This window comes from Paramacrobiotus metropolitanus, unplaced genomic scaffold, assembly GCF_019649055.1.
Source record: "Paramacrobiotus metropolitanus isolate TYO unplaced genomic scaffold, Prichtersi_v1.0 Parri_scaffold0000122, whole genome shotgun sequence".
In the NCBI taxonomy this organism is placed as follows: Eukaryota; Metazoa; Tardigrada; class Eutardigrada; order Parachela; family Macrobiotidae; genus Paramacrobiotus; species Paramacrobiotus metropolitanus.
Window position 1 is genome coordinate 242,707 of NW_026570342.1, and position 19,082 is coordinate 261,788.

The 19,082-nt window shown below is 41.1% G+C and overlaps 2 protein-coding genes across 10 annotated transcripts; one reads left to right on the plus strand and one right to left on the minus strand.

Moving 5' to 3' along the window:
- The first annotated feature begins 400 nt into the window (after nucleotides 1-400).
- On the plus strand, nucleotides 401-14,071 carry LOC129598437 (uncharacterized). Of its 9 annotated transcripts, none has more exons than XM_055496339.1 (4): nucleotides 401-637; nucleotides 1,778-2,667; nucleotides 3,903-4,854; nucleotides 13,147-14,071. In XM_055496339.1, the coding sequence occupies exons 3-4, from the start codon at nucleotides 4,659-4,661 to the stop codon at nucleotides 13,923-13,925; spliced, it is 975 nt and encodes a 324-aa protein (XP_055352314.1). In that variant the 5' UTR covers nucleotides 401-637; nucleotides 1,778-2,667; nucleotides 3,903-4,658; the 3' UTR covers nucleotides 13,926-14,071. The 9 variants fall into 8 exon arrangements, 2 of the variants coding, with proteins under 2 accessions (XP_055352314.1, XP_055352315.1); XR_008691698.1 differs by having other exon boundaries at nucleotides 1,746-2,667; nucleotides 13,139-14,071; XR_008691694.1 differs by having other exon boundaries at nucleotides 13,139-14,071.
- Nucleotides 14,072-14,771: 700 nt separating this feature from the next.
- Nucleotides 14,772-16,688, minus strand: LOC129598439 (speckle-type POZ protein homolog). Its single transcript, XM_055496342.1, has 2 exons — nucleotides 16,125-16,688; nucleotides 14,772-15,829 (listed from the first exon to the last, which is right to left on the minus strand). Exons 1-2 carry the CDS (start codon nucleotides 16,199-16,201, stop codon nucleotides 14,989-14,991), a joined length of 918 nt encoding a protein of 305 aa, XP_055352317.1. The 5' UTR covers nucleotides 16,202-16,688; the 3' UTR covers nucleotides 14,772-14,988.
- Nucleotides 16,689-19,082: the final 2,394 nt, after the last annotated feature.

A 19,082-nucleotide genomic window follows, 5' to 3' on the forward strand; every position in this document is an offset into this window, starting at 1 on the left:
TGATAAAAAGTAATCAGTGCTGTATTTATAATCAAATCGTCGTTGTGAATGTATTTAACACCGAAAAAAGGTTGTAAAACGAAGGAAATTTCAATTTTCGGCACTGTACAACATTACAACAACATTACACCGTCTGATCTATGTAAACTGACGTTATCTCGGCCCATGCGTGCTCTTCGGTCTGTGTGCAGTAGTCATCTTGTTTGAGCTCTTTGTGTGGTACGTTCGTTTGTTTGCGTGTATAAGTGTGTTTGTATGTGTATGTGTAGATTTATCGCAGTTACAGTACAAGACCGCACATACCATTAAAGTTTGCTTCTGGCGTGTGCGGTATACACAGTACCGTAGGAAGTGTACAGCACACACTAGTACTATACACGCTCTCGAGTCTCGACACAGTCCTTAAAGCGTTACACAGCCAGAGATTGATGTTGTCTTCTGCAGGATCTTTTTGGCAGTCCGGGAGGAACGAGGTTTACCAGCTTAGTTAAAAAGAAGATTCACAAAAATGTGTATCGAATAAGTTTATTCACAATCGAAGGGGCGTATTAAAAAATCCAGTAATCTTTAGTTCAAGCGTTTATTTGAATTTTGATCATTTTACATAGTTCCGATACGAGTCGGAGTGATACCGAAGGTACGTAGAGTAGCAAAAACTAAACTAAACTAAACTAAATTAGAAATTGGTTGTAAGTTTTGATTGCTAAAACAGATTTCGCTAAATTTTTGAGTTCAGTTAACCTTTGGTGAGTACATTTTTTAGTGAATTAACTTAACCTGGCTACAGTTTTTACTATTTAAAAACTACTTAGTTTCTTGTTTTGTTGTTAAGCTGAACGAATAAAAGTTGTAAACTAGTGAGTTCAAAATATTACCATCGATGGAAATATGCTTTATAAAGGAACCAGAACTAACTTTATTTAGATATGGCCCATTTCGTACCACTCTAGAAAACCGACCCCCTTTTTTTGTTACTGTATTCCATGTAGCCTAAGTATTCCGGTTGTATTCCTACTGTATTCTCCGCTTCGAATATAACATGATTTCAGTGTTCTCTGCCAATTGGCCGGTATTCCTACGTATTCCGCCTGTATTCTGCCCAAATTCAAGGCGTATTCTAAGTTTTCTAATTCGGAAACCCAAGAATACATGGGGAATACAGGCGGAATACGGGAGAATACGAGGACACACTAAAGAAGACAACAGTCATGTCTGAATTAAAGCTATATAATGGAAACTCCCTCGCGAATACAGTAGAAATACAGGCAGAATACGGATGGAATACGTGGGAATACTGCTAAAGTCTAAAGGTACCTTAGTCATAGAGGCGAGGTTAATATATCTGTGGAGTGTGCCCGTATTCCCACGTATACTACCTGTATTCTGCCTGTATTCCTAAAGTATTTCCTAACTCACTTATCTAACCTCAGTGACTGCTGCCTTCCTGCAGCATATTAGCGCATTCCCACGTATTCAGCCAGTATTCACCACGTATTCCCTGTTCTAGATAAAATCTAAGTAGCCTAAGAAACCGAAGAATACACGGACAGCATACGGGGAGAATACGTAGGAATAAGGTATTTAATACGGCACAGGAAGACATAGTCAGCCGTACTTGCAAAAGCAAAATAATGGAGAACATAACGTCAATACAGACAGAGTACGTGTGGGATACATAGGAATACGTGGAATACAATCAACAAGAAAGGGGCCGATTTTATTGAGTGGTACGAAATGGGCCATAGGTGTAGATAAGAAAACTTTTAAATCTCTCCAGTACATTGCCAATATGAACAGCGACAGCGCCGTTAACGAAATCGCAGATCCTGGGTGCGAACCTGGAAAAAACCAATCGTCTGCTGTCTGGGATAACTTGCCCGAAGATTCAAATATCACTAACAGAGAAAACCAGCAACTATTTAACCACATCGAAACTGGAGTTAGCACTGAAGGGAGTAAAAGCCCTAATGCAGCAGACGTAACGCTTTACGAAGATGATTCTGGTGAAGTGGACTGGGACGGACCAGGTTTCCTCTCGTTTCTATGGCTTAATATTGTACACTCAATCTCGCATTTTTTGTGGGGGTTTCCTGAACTATTTTTTACTACTACTGGGTTTTGGAGATGGTTCCGTTTGATTGTCCATTTCGGTATATTCACTGTCGTTCTGGCTATAGCCGATACCATATGTTACGCATACGTTATTTGGAGCCTTTGGCTGGATTCCCCCTCTTCTCTTAATTCGTACATGCTAATGTTTATCACGGTAGTGCCGTTATTTCCTACCGCTGTTTCTGCCCTGGAGTTTTTAAACTTAGGAGATTGCGCAGTAGCCTCTTATCTTAACTGGCACCTGGCACGCCAAACATTAATTAAACTGGGCGACCCCACCGTGTTTTCCAAATGCCTTGCAAGGGACGAATCCGAAGAAGTTATGTTAGCGAAATGGGGTGACCCGACCGTAATCTCAAAATGCCTTGCAAACGATGAACCCGAGCAAAGAGTGCCAAAAATACTAGAGATCGGACTGATTACGCTCTTCCCATACCGGCCAAGGAAGAAATCTGAAGAATTTTTGTACACGTTACCGTACATGGAGCACCAATTCCTTCGGAATCCGTTCCTATGGCCAAGAAAACAGCTTCTTCCTATGGAATTCTTCGCTCGGTGAGCCTAAAAAAAGTATTGAGCTAATGACAGTTCTACACTGTAGTACTAGCAGGGTTAATTGCTTTCTTTTATAAACGCAAGGAAGTCTAATTATTGCCATTGTCACTGCAATCAAGATTTAAACTGAGAAACCAAGGTTTGAAGGAGGCGGTAATGCCATGCACTTACCTCTGGTGCTTCTGCATAAGGCAGGACAACCAACAGCAAAACGCATTGGTTCTTAAGCATTTCACAATAACCGGTCTCAGTGCTTCATACTGTATACGGGAAACGGCTTCGGCCTCCGCGTTTCTTGTGATCTGTGGTCGGTTCTCGAATGATTTTGAATAATATTACTGTGTGTATAATTTGCGATCACTATATGCACTAAACAGTGGTATTACTTCATTCCTTCACCACCTATCATGATTTACGCTCAAGAAAATAACGGTAATTTGGTTTCTCACTCTCGCTCCGGTCGATAATACGGATTACGGAATAATTTACGGACCGTATACGCTGATGAGGAGGGGATTCAGGATTGATTGTAAGGACAGACGGGACTCAGGATTGATTGTAATATAAGACCAGGGCTTATGAAGACCAGGACTAGGTCATTTGCATATTTAATATGTAAAAGTGTTTAAGTTGACAGTGGTGGAAGGGACGAGGTCTAACGGACCATAAAATATTAAATCCCAAAACAGATTTCTTTTAGGTTTCTTAATTTGAATAAACAAAATGTTCCCTTCACAGAATACTTGAAATTTCTAAAAGATCGGAATCGTTTCCTTGCTGCAGCTTTACAACGAAATCAGGGAAAATCGCTTTAGCCACGCCATCGAAGCCACCGCACTACACTACGAATCGAAGCCACTGCAGCCCATATGCGGCTGATACATGTGCATATTACCATAATGTCATAACACTGGGTGGCGTGCCTAAAGCGCTTTCGTCACTGATTTTCTTGCGTAGCAATTGCAAGAAAACGGTTCACGATTTTTTTAAAAATTTTTAAGTACTTTGTGAAGGGTATAGAATAGAAAATCGGTTTGTGGAATTCAGTATTTTATGTGGTCCACTTAAGCGACCATACTAGTACCGTAGTACATATCTCAAAACATATCAGCCGCTATAACTCGAAGCTCTCAGGTAATCGCCCATTATTAATATTCTTAGTCAGTCAGTTCCTAGCTCGATCGGGTATTATGAACGCGGGTATTATTTTTTCAATCCCTGTGTTCACACTGCAGATGCCGGATGTTTGTTCGAGCTTGGAAAGCCGATCTAAGCGTCTCACCATATACACCAAATAGGAACATCGAATATCAAGACATACATCTCCAAAACGTGCATTTGAAAGCAATAAAGTACGGATCAAGCATTCAGCTTGCCGTTCTGTTGCTGCTGACGATGACAGGAGCGCTTCCTCTTACAGTTGCAAGTGGGACGTCGGTGGCGTTATCGATCTTATCAATACTCAAATATTTCCCTTCGTGTGAGCAACTTCCTGGAAACTCTGCCTTTAGCAAGAGTCTTCTGCGCGAAAAGGAATTTATTACTTTATCTGAGGCAAACCAACTGCTGCAGCCAAACATGGCCATTATATATGGACTGCTGAACAATTTTTTGTACATGATATGTCGATATCATATCACCATGTTATTACTAGTGCAAAACTGGCAGGCTGCGTTTGGTGTAGCGCTGATACAATGCTCAGTTGTATCTGTTGTCGTAATTCGACGTTTCCGCCACCTAAAGTCACCGTATCAGATGCGTATTGTAACAAGGGAAAAGGATAATATTTATCGGCCAACAATCTGGCAAGCGTGGAAGAGAAAATCGACAACTGCTATGCTTTTTGCGACCAAATATCAGCGACTCTGTTTCATTTTGTATTGCTTCCGGTTTCCTCAACCACAACGAAAACTGGATGCCTGCTGGGTACTGTTCTACAAGCAGTTGCTATCCTTGGTTACCTTTTCGATGTTTGGTTAAACTCAAAAATAATGCCTGTCAAAGCCGAAAAGGAAACGCTTTACAGCGATCCCGCGCGTCAAATGTATGATCCTGTTTTCGACACCTTGCTCATTATCAACTGTGTCATATCTTTTGTGCTGCTGCCTTTGTCACATTTCAAACTGGACGGTTGCATTGATGCCGATCGGTGGATTCGTCATCGAAATAATTGCGGAAAATGTTCAGGTAACAGCGTGTGCTGCATTGCGTATAGATGTACGGTAACTTTCTCGAAAACGGTAAACTACCAGATTGAGCTGCTACCAGACTACCAGACTGACGAACACCGGTGGTACTTCCAGAGGTAACCCCGCTGTACTTCGATGTGTCTCATGGTCAGTAATGGATCATAGTGAGTATGTCGCCTGAAATAGGAGTTACGAGTACATTACTCCCTCAGTAGCGCAATACACGACGCAATGCAAAACACTTCACCAGCAAAACCAAACCTCGGCTCTAGCTTTCTTGCAAAATTTTAAATAATTCCTAAATACAGTATTTAAAACATGATTTCAAAACTTAAAAAAATTGTTGGAACTTTGAAATGGTGTAAAAACGACCTTCCTTCATTGTTACTGTAATGTGCGTTGTCATACGAAAATTGAAGCTAATCCGTTCATAATAAGACTACATCTACTGGTACACCTGATTACATTTAAGTTTTTTGGAATTTTCCAGCCGTAATTCCAGAACCGGATGTCGCGCACAAACGGTTTTTACGTCAAATGATACAAGTCAAATGTCTACCGAAAGTCACTTAAACAAAGTGTTTGAGCACGCGCAAAAATTTGGTACCATGTACCAGATTTGTGCGCATTATGGCAAAGCGAACCCATTGCGCGCTGTGCGGGTATAAGAAGCGTCTCTTAATTGGACCAAGCTCAAACTCTCACTCTGATTCTGACCACTCAAACTCTGACTTCTCCTACTCTGACTCTGACCGCAATCTTAGACCAGGTACTAAGGTTTCTTAGGTTATTCATATTTTTCCTAGGTTTCTTAGGTTATTCTTATTTGTTTTAATGTTTTTTGTGTATTTTTATCCATTCCTAGGCTGTCGAAGAGCAGTCTTAGGTATTCTTAGGTTTTAAGGTTTCTTAGGTATTTCTTAGGTATTTTTAATACCTAAGAAATCTGAGAATAGCTAAAGAAGAACCTAACAGAAACCTAGAAATCGAAGATACCTTAAGAAACCTAAGAAGAACCTAAGAAACCTAAGAATCTTATTTTGTTGTTGGTCAGTTTTGGTGATCAAAGTGTTGCGGTCGGAGTCAGATTTTGAGCGGTCAGAGTCAGCGTCAGATTTTGAGCAGTCAGAGTCAGAGTTTGAGTGGTCAGAGTTTGAGTCAGAGCTTGAGCGCGGGCGCTCTTAATTTAGCGACGATACAGTACTGGGGAGCTTCACTTGATTGTAGACAGTACAAGTATGGTCCCTGTCGTGTATGTGTACTTATGATTGGATATAAGTACTGAGAAGTACGTACTCATAAACATAGATTTGTTCACCACAACTCACTGCACACTGATCTCGATCTTAAGGTTACATGGAAACAGTGCCGACCGGTTGCTACGTGTCATGATATTATTATTATAATTACAATCCTCACTCCGCCGTTTCTTTTCCGTTTTTTGTCAAACATCTCCTCCTAGACCATTCGACATTTCTGCGTGCGCGATAGCTTAAAAAACGTCTAAATTCATGTAGTTTGGTTCAAAGGTTTTCGTTTTTCGTAAATCTCATTTTTGAAATTACGAAACTTTTTCGAAACGAATTCTGCTTATTGGCTGTATCAGAAAGTATTAACGGCGAATGGGCGGAAACAATTATTAATGCGGAAACCAAAACTATAGCAACACACCGTAATACCAACACATTATGAAAAGTGCGAAAGGTGGAATTCCACATTTACTGAATCAAACTGCAAATCCGACATGTTAACATTTTGTTTTTATATTTTGAAAACGAGTTTTGCATTTATTTTATTTTAATTTCGCTTAACGATTTTGATTATATTTTCTTATTATTTATTTCCAGTTCTTTAGACAACATCTCCTCCAAGACCATTCGCCGTTTCTCCATATTTCATTTATATATTTTTTTTATTCTCCATATTTTTTTTTATTCTCCATATTTTATTTCATTTATTCACATTTCATTTATAAATTTACAAAACTTTTTCGAAACGGATTTCGCCTATTGGCTGTGTCAGAAAGTGTTAATGGCGTACAGTTTTTTCGCCCATTAGACCCAGGAAGAGAGGTAGGGTTTCGCTGGTTAGACAGTGGGGATTGGACTGCCATCATTTAAACTAGGGACTAGGGATTTTCGCCGGTTAGACAGAGGGGAAAGGAATTTCGCCGCTTAGACAGAAGGGTAGGAATTTTTGCCGGTAGGCCAGAAAGAAAAAAAGTTTTGCCGATCAGACAAAAAAGGAAGGATTTTCACCGGCCAGACAAAGGAATAGGGATTTTCGCCGGTTAGACAGAGGAGAAGGAAATTTTGCCGGTTAGACAGAAGGTTAGGGATTTCTTAGATTTAGAAAAAAGAATTTTCGCCAGCCAGGCAAAAGGAGAGGGATTTTTGCCGGTTAACCAGTGAAGAAGGAAATTTCGCCGGTTAGACAAGGGGGTAAAAATATATAGTGCAGATAGTAAGTAGTTCATTGTATTACTATATAATTTTTCAAATTTCAGTACTTCTATTATTTTTATATTTTTAAAACCATAAACAAAATTCAATCCCCCTCAATTATCTTTCATTCGGCGGATCTTTTTTGACAACCAAGACTTGAGTGCTATTATATTTAATGTGTATATGCATTCCAGATCTCGGTTTTGCTGAACCGTTTAAAGCAAACTCCCATTCTGAGTATCCAAAATTCGACGTTTGCAAACCGAGGCCGGAGGCCGAGGGTTGCCTTGTAATTACAATCCTCACTCCGCCGTTTCTTTTCGTTTCTTTAACCAACATCTCCTCCTAGACCATACGCCACTTCTCCTTATGCCTTAGCTTAAAAACGTGTAAATTCATGTAGTTTGGTTCAAAGGTTTTCGTTTTTCGTGAGTTTCATTCTTAAAACAACGAAACTTTTTCGAAACGAATTTCGCCTATTGGCTGTTTCAGAAAGTATTAACGGCGAATTGGCGGAAGCAGTTATTATTGTGCAATAATGATATTCCGACGTTTTTCAGCCGAAATCTTCTCGTACACCATCCGACGCAGATTTTCGTACGATAGCTGAAAAAAGGCTAAAATCGTGTAGTAATAAATTCGTCGAACGACTTTCATTTTTTGATGTTTGTATCCGCCGAATTACTAAATGCGCCCAAAACGAATTTCGCTGATCGGCTTAACATTAGAAACTAACGTTTTTAATGGCTTAGCGTAAGAAATTATAAGCGGATTGGCGGAAATGCGAAAGGTTCGAACGCAAGTCGCTGCTTGATTGTTGCACTTTAAAGCAAAACTTTCTTAAAAACTTTGTACGATAGCTTAAAAACGTCTAAAAGGATGTAGTTTGTCTCAAAGACTGTTGTTTCCTAATCTTTTTGTCCTCCGAATTGCGAAACAGGTCTAAAACGATTTTTGCTAAATAGCTATTCGTTATTAATTAATAAAGTATTGGCGGAAATGCGAGAGTTTTCGAAAAAAAACCGCTGACTAAAACCATGCATTATAACATTACTAATATGGGCCAGAAACACATTTATTCGGAAAATATTGTGGAAGTACAGAGATGCGGAATGGCGTAACTTACAATGCTAGGAGTCAGTTTATGGGTGACAAACCTACTAAAGACTTTCGTTTTCTGATCTTTTCGTCTTCCGAATTACGAACTAAAGTCGAAGAACTCGCATAGTTCGTACCTACGATTTCGCTTTTTCAAATTCTCGTACTTCAGTAACAAAACATGTCCAAAATGGACTTTGCTGATTGGATTATCATAATTTCTTTAATAGTATTTGGAGACTTTCCCGAAACCGCTACCAACGTTACCTAAACATAAGCATGAATTTTCGTCCATTACAAAAAAAGGCGTAATTTACGCCGATTGGACAGTCGGGAAGGGATTTTCGCCGGTTAGACAGATGGGCGAAATTTTTGCCGATTAGACAAAGGGGGAGGGATTTTGCCGGTTAGTCAGTGCGGAAGTGAATTTCGTCAGTTAAACAGAAGTGAAAGGATTTTTGCCGGTTCGATAGAGGGGAAGAAATTTTCGCCGGCCAGACAAAGAGAAAGGGATTTTTGTCGGTTAGACAGTGAAGAGGGGACTTTCGCCAGTTAAACAGAGGGACAGAATTTTTTCCCAATCAGACAAAGAGGGGAGATTTTTCGCCACCCAGGCTAAGAGAAATGGATCTTTGCCGGTTAAACAGTGAAGAAATGAATTTCGCCGGTTAGACAAAAAGGTGAAAATATAAAAAACAGATAGTAGTAGTTCATTGTATTACAATAAAACTGTTTAAAATTCAGTACTTGTATTATATTTATATTATTAAAACCATAAACAAAATTCAATCTCTTTCAGTTAATCCTTCATCCGGCGGATCTTTCTTTGGCAACTAAGCCTTCAGTGCTATTTTATCTTCAATGTTTATAAGCAATCCGGATTTTGGTTTCGCTGATTCGTTTAACACTTCGTTGACTAGCAGTTTTGAGCAACGCGGCTGACTTTCGTGGTGGAAGTCACCAGAAGCCTCCTATTGGTCATTAAGATCTTCAAACCAGTCTTTCTTTTTGTTTTAAAGAGGTTTGACCAATAACATTGACCTTAAGACAAAAGAAATACACTCGCACCTGCGCCAGATTTACTGGCGATGAAAGAACTTGGGAACATCTTTTGATGAGATGTTCTGCTTATCTGCTAATTGCTCGCATGGCTTCGCATCTATTGTCTTTGCTTAGTCTACGCTGACCCGGATTCAACCTTTTATTGTCCTAGCGCTATGCGCGCGCACTTGATTGTTAGCTGCTCTGGTCGTTTTCCATGTATGCCTGTCAGTCGAACAGCGGCATCATTGGGCAGTCTTCCCAAACTTCCTAATGCGCCTGATTTTTTTGTAAGCCATCGGCAATACATACATCGCTCGAAATTTTACAGTAGCGTGCTAATACTGTTCAGTGCATGCAGGCCCGCCACAAGGTTTTTGGAAAGGGAGGGGGCGCAAGTGCGCCGGAGGGGCGGGCTGCCGGACTCAAAGTATGACGAAAAGTAACACGTGACACGTCGGCCAGCCTCGCCCCGCCCCCTTTCAGTACTTTAAATGCGCCCCCCCCGGCGGTCAAAAATCCGAAAAAGGGGGGCGCCCGCCGGTGCGCCCCCCCTTTCTGGCGGGCCTGAGTGCATGGCCTGATTTTTTCGACATCTTTCATTCACGCAATCGAGAGCTGTAACAGCTTGAATGTGAGTGTCCCAAAAGGATGGTGACTTCCACCATCCCAGTTCTGGACTTCCGGCTGCACTGGGTGTGTTGTAAATAGTACCATTGGAAACTAGACGTTTTTTTCACCCACACAGCCCAAAATTTGCTTTAAAATTGTTTTTTTGAAATTAGTTAGTGATTTAATAGGGCCGGTTGTGGTGTGAGTAACCATGCTAGTCAACGAAGTGTTAAAGAAAAATTCCATTCTGAGTTTCTAATATTCGACGTTTGCAAACCGAGACCGGAGGCCGAGGGTTGGCAACGAATTTTGCTTATTGGCTGTATCAGAAAGTATTAAGGCGAATGGTCGGAAACAGTTATTACTGCGGAAACCATCACTATGGCAACACACCGTAATACCAACACATTAGGAAAGGTGGAATTCCACATTTACTGAAACAAATTGCAAATCCGACGTGTTAACATTTTTTTTTATTTTGAAAACGTTGCTTTTTTGTTTTTTTATTTTTTTATATTTTGCATTCATTCTATTTTAATTTCGCTTAATGAATTTGTTTATATGTTCTTATTATTTTTTCCGGTTCTTTAGATCATTTCCCCAAGACCATTCGCCATTTCTCCATACGCCATAACTTAAAAAACGTGAAAATTCATTTCGCGTTTCGTACATTTCAGTTATAATTATACGAAACTTTTTCAAAACGGATTTCGCCTATTGGCTGCGTCAGAAAGTATTAATGGCGCAGAAGCGGAAAGAAATATTATTATTGCGAAATGCACTTAGCAATACCGTAACAGTGGATGGGCGGAACCAATTATTATAGGGCAAGAAATTTTGCAGAAGGTCAGGCATTTTCGCCAGTTAGACAGAGAGAAAAGAATTTTTGCCGATCTGACCAAGAGAGGTGGGGGGGTTCGCTTTTTAGACAGTGGGGGTGGGACTTTCGCCAGTTAGACAAAGAATGAGGGATTTTCGCCGGTTAGACAGAGGTGAAGAAAATTTTGCCGCTTGGACAGAAGGTTACGGATTTTTGCCGGTAAGATAGAGAAAAAAATTTTGCCGATCAGACAAAAGGGGAAGAATTTTCGCCGGCTAATCAAACGGACAGGAATTTCTTTTGGTTAAACAGTGAAGAAAAGAATTTCGCCAGTTAGAGAAAGAGGTAGAAACATATAGTACAGTTAGAAGTAGTTCATTGTATTACAATAAAATTTTTTAAAATTCAGTACTTCTATTATAATTACATTAATAAAACCACAACAGAATTCAACCCCTCTCAATTGATCTTTCATTTGGCGGATCATTTTTTTTGGCAACTAAGACTCAAGTGCTGTTACACTCATTGTTTATAAACAATCCAGATTTTTGGTTTGCTGATTCGTTTAAAGCAAAATCCCATTCTGAGTTTCTAAAATTCGACGTTTGCAAACTGAGGCCGGAGGCCGAGGGTTGCCTTGTTATATATACAAAGCTACTTCGCCGTTTTTTTTATCCAACATCTCCTCCTACATCGTTGGACGGTAATTTTCGCACGATAGCTTAATAAACGCCTAAAATCATGTAGTTTGTCTCAACGCCTTTCGTTTTTCGATCTTTTCGTTGTCCGAATTACGAAAGAGGAACAAAACGAATTTCGCTGGTTGGCTGATCATTAGTTAGATATTAACATAGGATTGGCGGAGATGCGGAAGTTATCGAACCAAGACCGCTGACTAATAACACACAAATAGTACAATACTTTATGTGCCATATGTGCCAGTATGCGCATAATACCGGGCGGCTGAATTGTAAAATATTTTGGAAATGTAAACAATGCGGAAAGACGTAAGTTAACAGGGAACTTCTGGTACAACTTCGAAGCAAAATTGTGTACAGTGCTTAAAACAATCATGTAGTTTGCCACATAGGGTTCGTTTTTCAGTTTTTTTCCTCTCCGCGTTTCGATACGAGTTTGAAACGAATTTTCGATTTCATTAGCGGAAAAAAGAAAAGGATAACTGAAACGGGCAAGGTACATACAAAAACTAACATAAGTAAGTATTATTAATAAGAAGGGAATTTGATAAGCACAACAAATGTCCCTGTAATCAGCAAATTCCTGACAGGAAGATATAATTTCCGATGGTGTTCTTGCCGGTGAGACAGAGGCGGAGGAATTTTCGCCGGTCAGATACATAGAAGTACAGGGATTTTCGCCGGTCAGATAGAAGTACAGAAATTTTCGCCGGTCAGATAGAACTACAGAGATTTTCGGCGGTCAGATAAAAGTACAAGGAATTTCGCCGGTCTGATGGAAGTACATGAATTTTCGCCGGTCAAACAAAAGTACAGGGATTTTCGCCGGCCAGATGGAAGTACAGGGATTTTCGCCGGTCTGATAGAAGTACAGGGCTTTTCACCGGTCAGATATAATTACAGGGATTTTTGCCGGTCAGATAGAAATACAGAGATTTTCGCCGGTCAGATAGAAGTACAGGGATTTTCGCCGGCCAGATAGAAGTACAGGGATTTGCGCCGGTCTGATAGAAGTACAGGGATTTTCGCCGGTCAGATAGAAGTACAGGGATTTTCGCCTGTAAGAACACAGGGGCATGGATTTTCGCCGGTTAGACAGAGAGGATGGGATTTTCGGCGGTTAGACGGAGGTGTAAGGATTTTCGCCGATCTTACAAAAAAAGAGAATTTTTTGGTCAGATAGAGGATGAGGTGTTTGACTGATATGTTATTATTAAAATTTTTTGCTAATATGTTATCTGGCTCAACCTTTTTTGTAGACGAAGGTTTTATCTATGGCACTTCCATAAATAAAAGTATATGTATACACGTTTTTAATTCAAAACAAACCGCTTTTACGACCAGTTAAGTTCCGTTTCCTAAATCTTTATAAAACCACCACATTTCTTTCTTCAGTTTTAAAAATTCTCAACCGAGGCCGGAGGCCGAGGTTGAGCTTGTAAATATAATGACCGCATACACGTGCACAGCACCGCACAGTCTCCATGATCCGTTACTGAGACAGTACAAATACCGAATAAATCTTTTTCCCTAAGTTGTACAGTTGTCGAATAAATCTTTTTCCCTAAGCTTTACAGATTTCGAAAAGCGGTTTTGCACCAATCTACCCTGCTGGCTGTGTGAATTCTCCTGGTCTACCAAACATTTTAACTTGTGTTGCTACGATAAAGTGTCCCCATCTTATATGCCACCAGAGGCCAACAAGATACTTTCTCCTGTGCCTTTTTTCGCAACAAGTTTGCCACAAGAGGGATTTCGCCACAAGAGGGATTTTGCCGTACTTGACGCAAAGACCGCGCATGGCCTGGAGCTTTCAACTGGTGCATCCGAGCTGCTGTGTCACTCTCACAAGGCAGAATATCGACAGCGACCTGCCCCGAACAGAACTGATTCTGACGTGGATTTTCGCGCTAGCTGGACTTCATCAAAAACTGTAACCTCTTTTCTACAACAGATCTATACGCCAAATGCGTTGCCACTACAATTGTGGTTCAGAGCGGTGATGTGCGATCAAGGGGTAACGGATCGGCATGTTCAGAACGAATACTGGTTGCTACTGAAACAAATCAGGGAAGAACACAAATCATGTGGCCAGGAATGCGTGCTAAACAGAGGATTTATAACCATATCGCAGCAACTAAGAATGGTTATTAGAAAGCTGGATTCGCAAGCGGGTAGCAGTTGGCAGAACTTGACCTTCACCCTGGACAAAGAGTCGCCCCACTGCATGGCGTTTGCCCAGTTTTTCTTCCTCCACCACGGCGAGCAATTTCCTCGCTGGCCCGCTCGAAAGTGTCCCGGTCTGAAAGCGTCTGAAATTCGTTTGGATGCAACTGAAAGCGCTAATTCCATTTAGATGAAACGCTTTTAGCGATATTTGTCAAAATATAGCACTGTATTTTGTCAGTCTCGATAAGGATAAGTCGCCACATGTAGTTCAACTGACCTTATTTGACCAGCCAGTCGTTTGCAATTGGTTTCGGCAAAAAATGATTTAATTTGTAGCACTATTGTCTTACTAAATTAACGCAATCAGCATTAAGGCAAACCTGGCATATGTACCGTGTACGTATGCTTAAAAGCAACACATAATTATAGCTGCCTGGTACACACATAATTATAAACAACACATAATTACAGTTAGCAATCCTTCGCAGCTTTAGCATTCGCGCGAGACTTCTATTTTGAGCTGATCTGGAGGACTTGTTACGAACGCTTGAATTCGCCTATGATGTCGATAGCAAAGATACAGAGCAGCTAGTGCGAACTCCGCGCGCTGCAAAAAATTATAATTTGCTCGAGAATATTTTTGAAGTTTTTAGGCACAGCGTCACGTGAACAGATCACTACGACGAGCAGGAACAAGCAGCACCGAAGTTCCGGCTGCCGGCCAAATGTTGTACACTGATTTGAAAGGAGAAACAGTTACTGTATAATCTGTATTCAGTAATTTATAATTGAATAATTTTCGTATAAAGCGATTTCAACAGGTGTAATGAATACTGTGCAGCGAAAATAGTTCTAAAGGGGAATATCTCGAGTAACCTTCTGTTTATTCAGCAAAAGGGGATATACATACAAAAATGTCTGCTCCTATTTAAAAAAGATGCAAATTTAAGCATTGAAAAAGCAATCAAAATCCTTATTCCGGGTAATTATGTTGGCAGTTTACATAGTGATGTATTTCTCCACTGTATAAAGCATAACCACAATTCTCATTCGGGCGCTGAAAGGCTACAAAAAATTAACTGACCACAGAAACGGTTGACTCGTGATTGATTTACCCGAGCCCGAGCAATCGAAATGAAGGCCAAACAACTTGAAGTTAGTAATGCAAACTTTCGACCGTTGCAAACTTTCAAAGCGGATAATAGTGTTTTGAAATTGTCATGCCATCAATCAACAAACAGCACCAGCTACTATTGACATGACAGGTTCACAATGCCGGGGACTTTTTTTGCACAGTATTCTACAACACGCTGAACAAGTTCCGGATCGGACTGCATAATTTCCTCCAATCCTTTCCCATGCAGCACGTTGTCCAGATATTTTGGCATCAATGCCATCGCCGCCGCTCTCAGCACGGGGAGTCCGCGTTGCGCGGAAAACGTCAGCAAAAGAAACGCTTTCTCCACGCTGATGCTATCGGCTAATGTATGCTCGCACACTGCACGCAAATCCATCAAGGCGTACTGATCCGCCATGCTCAGCACTTTTACCGCGTTCTCAGCCGTGACCTTCCCGGTTTCACTTCCATAAATGTACTCCAGCAGTATTTCAACACATTCGGCATCAATATCGCCTAGATCGCAGCGCGATTCCTGCTTTTCTTTGGTATCGTGTGTCAGCATAGCGGCGAACACTGGTGACTGTGACATCAGAATGAATCGATGGGCAGGGAATTCGGTGCCTTTTTTGGATCGCAGAATAAAATCACCGGTCTGTTTATGCTGTACATTGCGGGAGCCGTCCATTTGACGATAGAGGACGTTGCTCGCTAGTTGTAGTGTGTCCGGCGCTCTTGGTAGTGTTAAATTCTCTCGGATACTCTTTGGTTCTTCATACAACGTGGCATCAATTTTCAACGTGACATAAGTGTCTTGCGCGTCGGGTTTTTTCCAGGACTGAGATCGGCCGTCCAATGCAAACAATATGATCCATTCATAATTACTTTCGGTGGAAGAAGCCCACAAAGGCACCGGCCGAAAAATGCCATCCCAGGCCCGAAGAACGTTTTCTGTTGTGTCTCCTGTTGTTGCACTAAAGAAAGAGGAATAATCAGAGCCAAGTAAATATAGTACTATGATAATATGCTAATCGGAAGAGCGCTTTTTTTCAAATTTTTATAATGCCGTCCGGTTGATTACCCAGAAACCACACGCTCATCGAAACGCCATAAACGAAATGAACGAAAATGGGAAACTTATAAAAAGATAAACCTCCTAAAGCGTTTATTAAATTTTTAATTTAGTTTCCGGCTTCGCTTCGATCTTCGAGTGCTAGCCAACAGCGGTGCACTTTTCTAGTTATTCTTTGATTCATTGCTTGTCCGTACCGAATCGTATACGCTGCAGCCACAGCGTGGTTTCCAGTGTATACTCTGGATGAGAGCTCTGTATCGGTCAGACACATGCAAGCAACCTCAACAGTCGATTTCGACTTCCTGTCTCCCGAGTCGTTCTGTATCTTTGTAATATGGGTTGATGGCTATGCGGAAACGACCCTGGTAGTTACCGTTGAGCCCTAGTTCGTTCCATCGCTGTACATTATATTCATTTCTTTTCGTCTTCGGTACGAATGAATATTTTCGATTTTGCATTCCAAAGCGAAAGGCCCTTGGTTTCCATTTGTTAAGCAATCCTTCACTACAGGACTTATTAACGACGCATCCATCGTGAATATTTTCCACAAATTTTTGTCTACGAAAACAGTGAATAATCCTAAGCCGATGTCACGTCAACGATCGGCAAACATTACCAGTTAATAGATCAAATTCAAATGGTAGAACCTGCACTTTCCCACCTTTTACCAACAGTATTTTATGAAAATTACCGACTTATTCTGGCAGTGATGATTTTACAGGCAAAACAAATCGCCTGCATGGAGATACAGCAATGCTGGTTATTTAAATGTGCCAACGTAAAGCTTTCTTCGTGAAAACTTTGACAGCGTGATGCGGCTTGCAGAGTCGTGGAAAATAATATACTTACGTACATACCGATAGCCACAATAATGTGGTTAATGCCACTATTCTCCTCGGGCTATCCGAGTATCTATTATTAGAAGTCCATGATAAGATAAGCGGTGTCGAAGCAAATCCGAAATGATGAGTTTATAGTGCCTCAAAGAAACTGTTCTAATTCGCATAAAATATGACCGGTGGCATCAGCACCTGGCTGCTGTCTGGACGACTGCTCGACATCCATTGTTTGCGAGTGGCAGTTTTATTTACTGGCAGTCGTATGACAAAGTACCCGGAAGTTTTGATCCCGGAAGCTGGTTTTGAGATTGGGCAAAGCCGGAGTGAGCGACGCGAACGCAAAGAGGCACCGGTAGTCAGTAGATCGCATCCTCGAGCTTTCAACACAAAAATAAGCAGTTTTCATTACGTGACCGCATCTGAGTCGTTTACGTTTAAACCATTCAACGGGCAGCGTTGCGAGCTGCGGCTACTAGATGCGTCCCGTCGTACAGGGTAGGTTGACATTTCACGCACCGAACGGTCTTGGTATCGTAATTTCAGTGGTTCATCGCCCTTTGACGGAGTGGTGATATATTTAAGCAGTGCGCTTTGGCCGCTGACTGACATACAGAGTAGCAGGGATGCGCAGGTTTTGCCATTTTCATGTGAAAATTATTTATTGCTGCAAGAATTTAATATTTTTTTAAATTTTGTGATAATAACAAGCACAGGGAAGCATTATACGACCGAAAGGAGCTTTGCTGTTGAGAATGTACAAACACGAAAATACTGGAAAAAACAAATTGAGGCATGGAAACGCTTCTTGGTTTATCCGGCGAGATAACAAAACTTCCGGGATTTTTTAAAACTGGTACTACTTGTCGAGCGTCGTTGCTTTTGCTGAAATTAAGTACTGTTTTTAGCCGTCCTTAATACATCAACCTGCACTTCCAAAAAAACAAGCAACACAACAGTACCACAACTCTTTTTTTCGTTACAATTTTTTATCGTTTCTCCAATTTTTGCATCATTACAGGAATAGGTGCCAAGCGCAACTGACGCAACGAATTATAAAACATTGAAATGAAGTGGTTTTTTCATAAAATCTAGTGATGAACACAATTATACCGATTTTTACCGTTATGAGTCGGACTGTAGCGCCGAATATCCTCTCAAACATCTGAAATTGGCAGCGTTCCAGGAAGATATATATATGATAAGGGCACGATACGTGTGCACATATGTACTAATTTCATGTACGGAGCTTATGTATACACGTGAAACAGTCTTGAAGCACTCTTATGGAATTGCAACTTTCTAACCTAACCGGAGTTTCACGTAGCACGATAAACTAGCAAGCAATCTTGGCAGCATGTCCAATTTCTAGGACAGAGAGGTCCATGCTCGGCCCTGCAAAATAATAATAAAAATAGCGGACAGCGATATATAGATCCAAATTTTAGCCCAATTCAACGATAGAAGTACCAAATCTGTCGACGAACGATCTCATGATAAGTGAAAATAACTTAAAGATAACTTAATTGCCATGATAGTTATAGGAAGAGATACATTGCAGGCCAGAAAGCATTCGAAATATGTTCCACGCACTTATTTTTTGTTAAACTTCCATTTTCTAGCATGTAACATCAGCAGTCACTCCTGTATGCAGGATGGGCAGCTCGGCATCCTCCACCAGCTCTGCTACAAAGCCCGCTGGGTTAAACGTACGCGTGTCCGGCTTTGGTTCAGGTCCTTCAGTGTCATCGGTTCTACGTTTCAGTTTCATCAGTTTCTTTTTTTTTACGCACTCCTTAATCCAATCTCGCACAGCTTGCAGTTCATACTTAATATTTGTAACACGCTCCCCTTGTATAATAGTGGCTGCAAACGCAAGTGCAAGAAGAGCCGATGCGGCATCCTTTCTGTGTTTTGGAACTTGTGGAAGTCGAGCGGTAAGGATATGTTTCCTATCCTCTTCTTCCTTTTCTCTTTCCTTTTCTTCGACGCCTTTGCCGTATAAGACGGCAAAGGGTCTGCACGGCAACGAGCACGCTGCGCCGACCGCCTCCTCTGGAGGCGGCAGTACTAACCCATTGCTTTGCAGGTTCGAAGACGTTACCGAGGATAGTGTATCATTTCTGATACAGCAATTGGCCAAGAAGAAAAAAAGCGCGGGTCCGTGTGGAATGCCTGTGAAAATCCTCGGTGAAATGAACAAGCACATGGCCAGACCACTGACGGGCATGATCAACGCGTCACTCAGGGCGGGAGTGTATCCGACCATCTTCAAAAACGCCGATATCGTTGCAATCCCGAAGCAGCATAACGCGC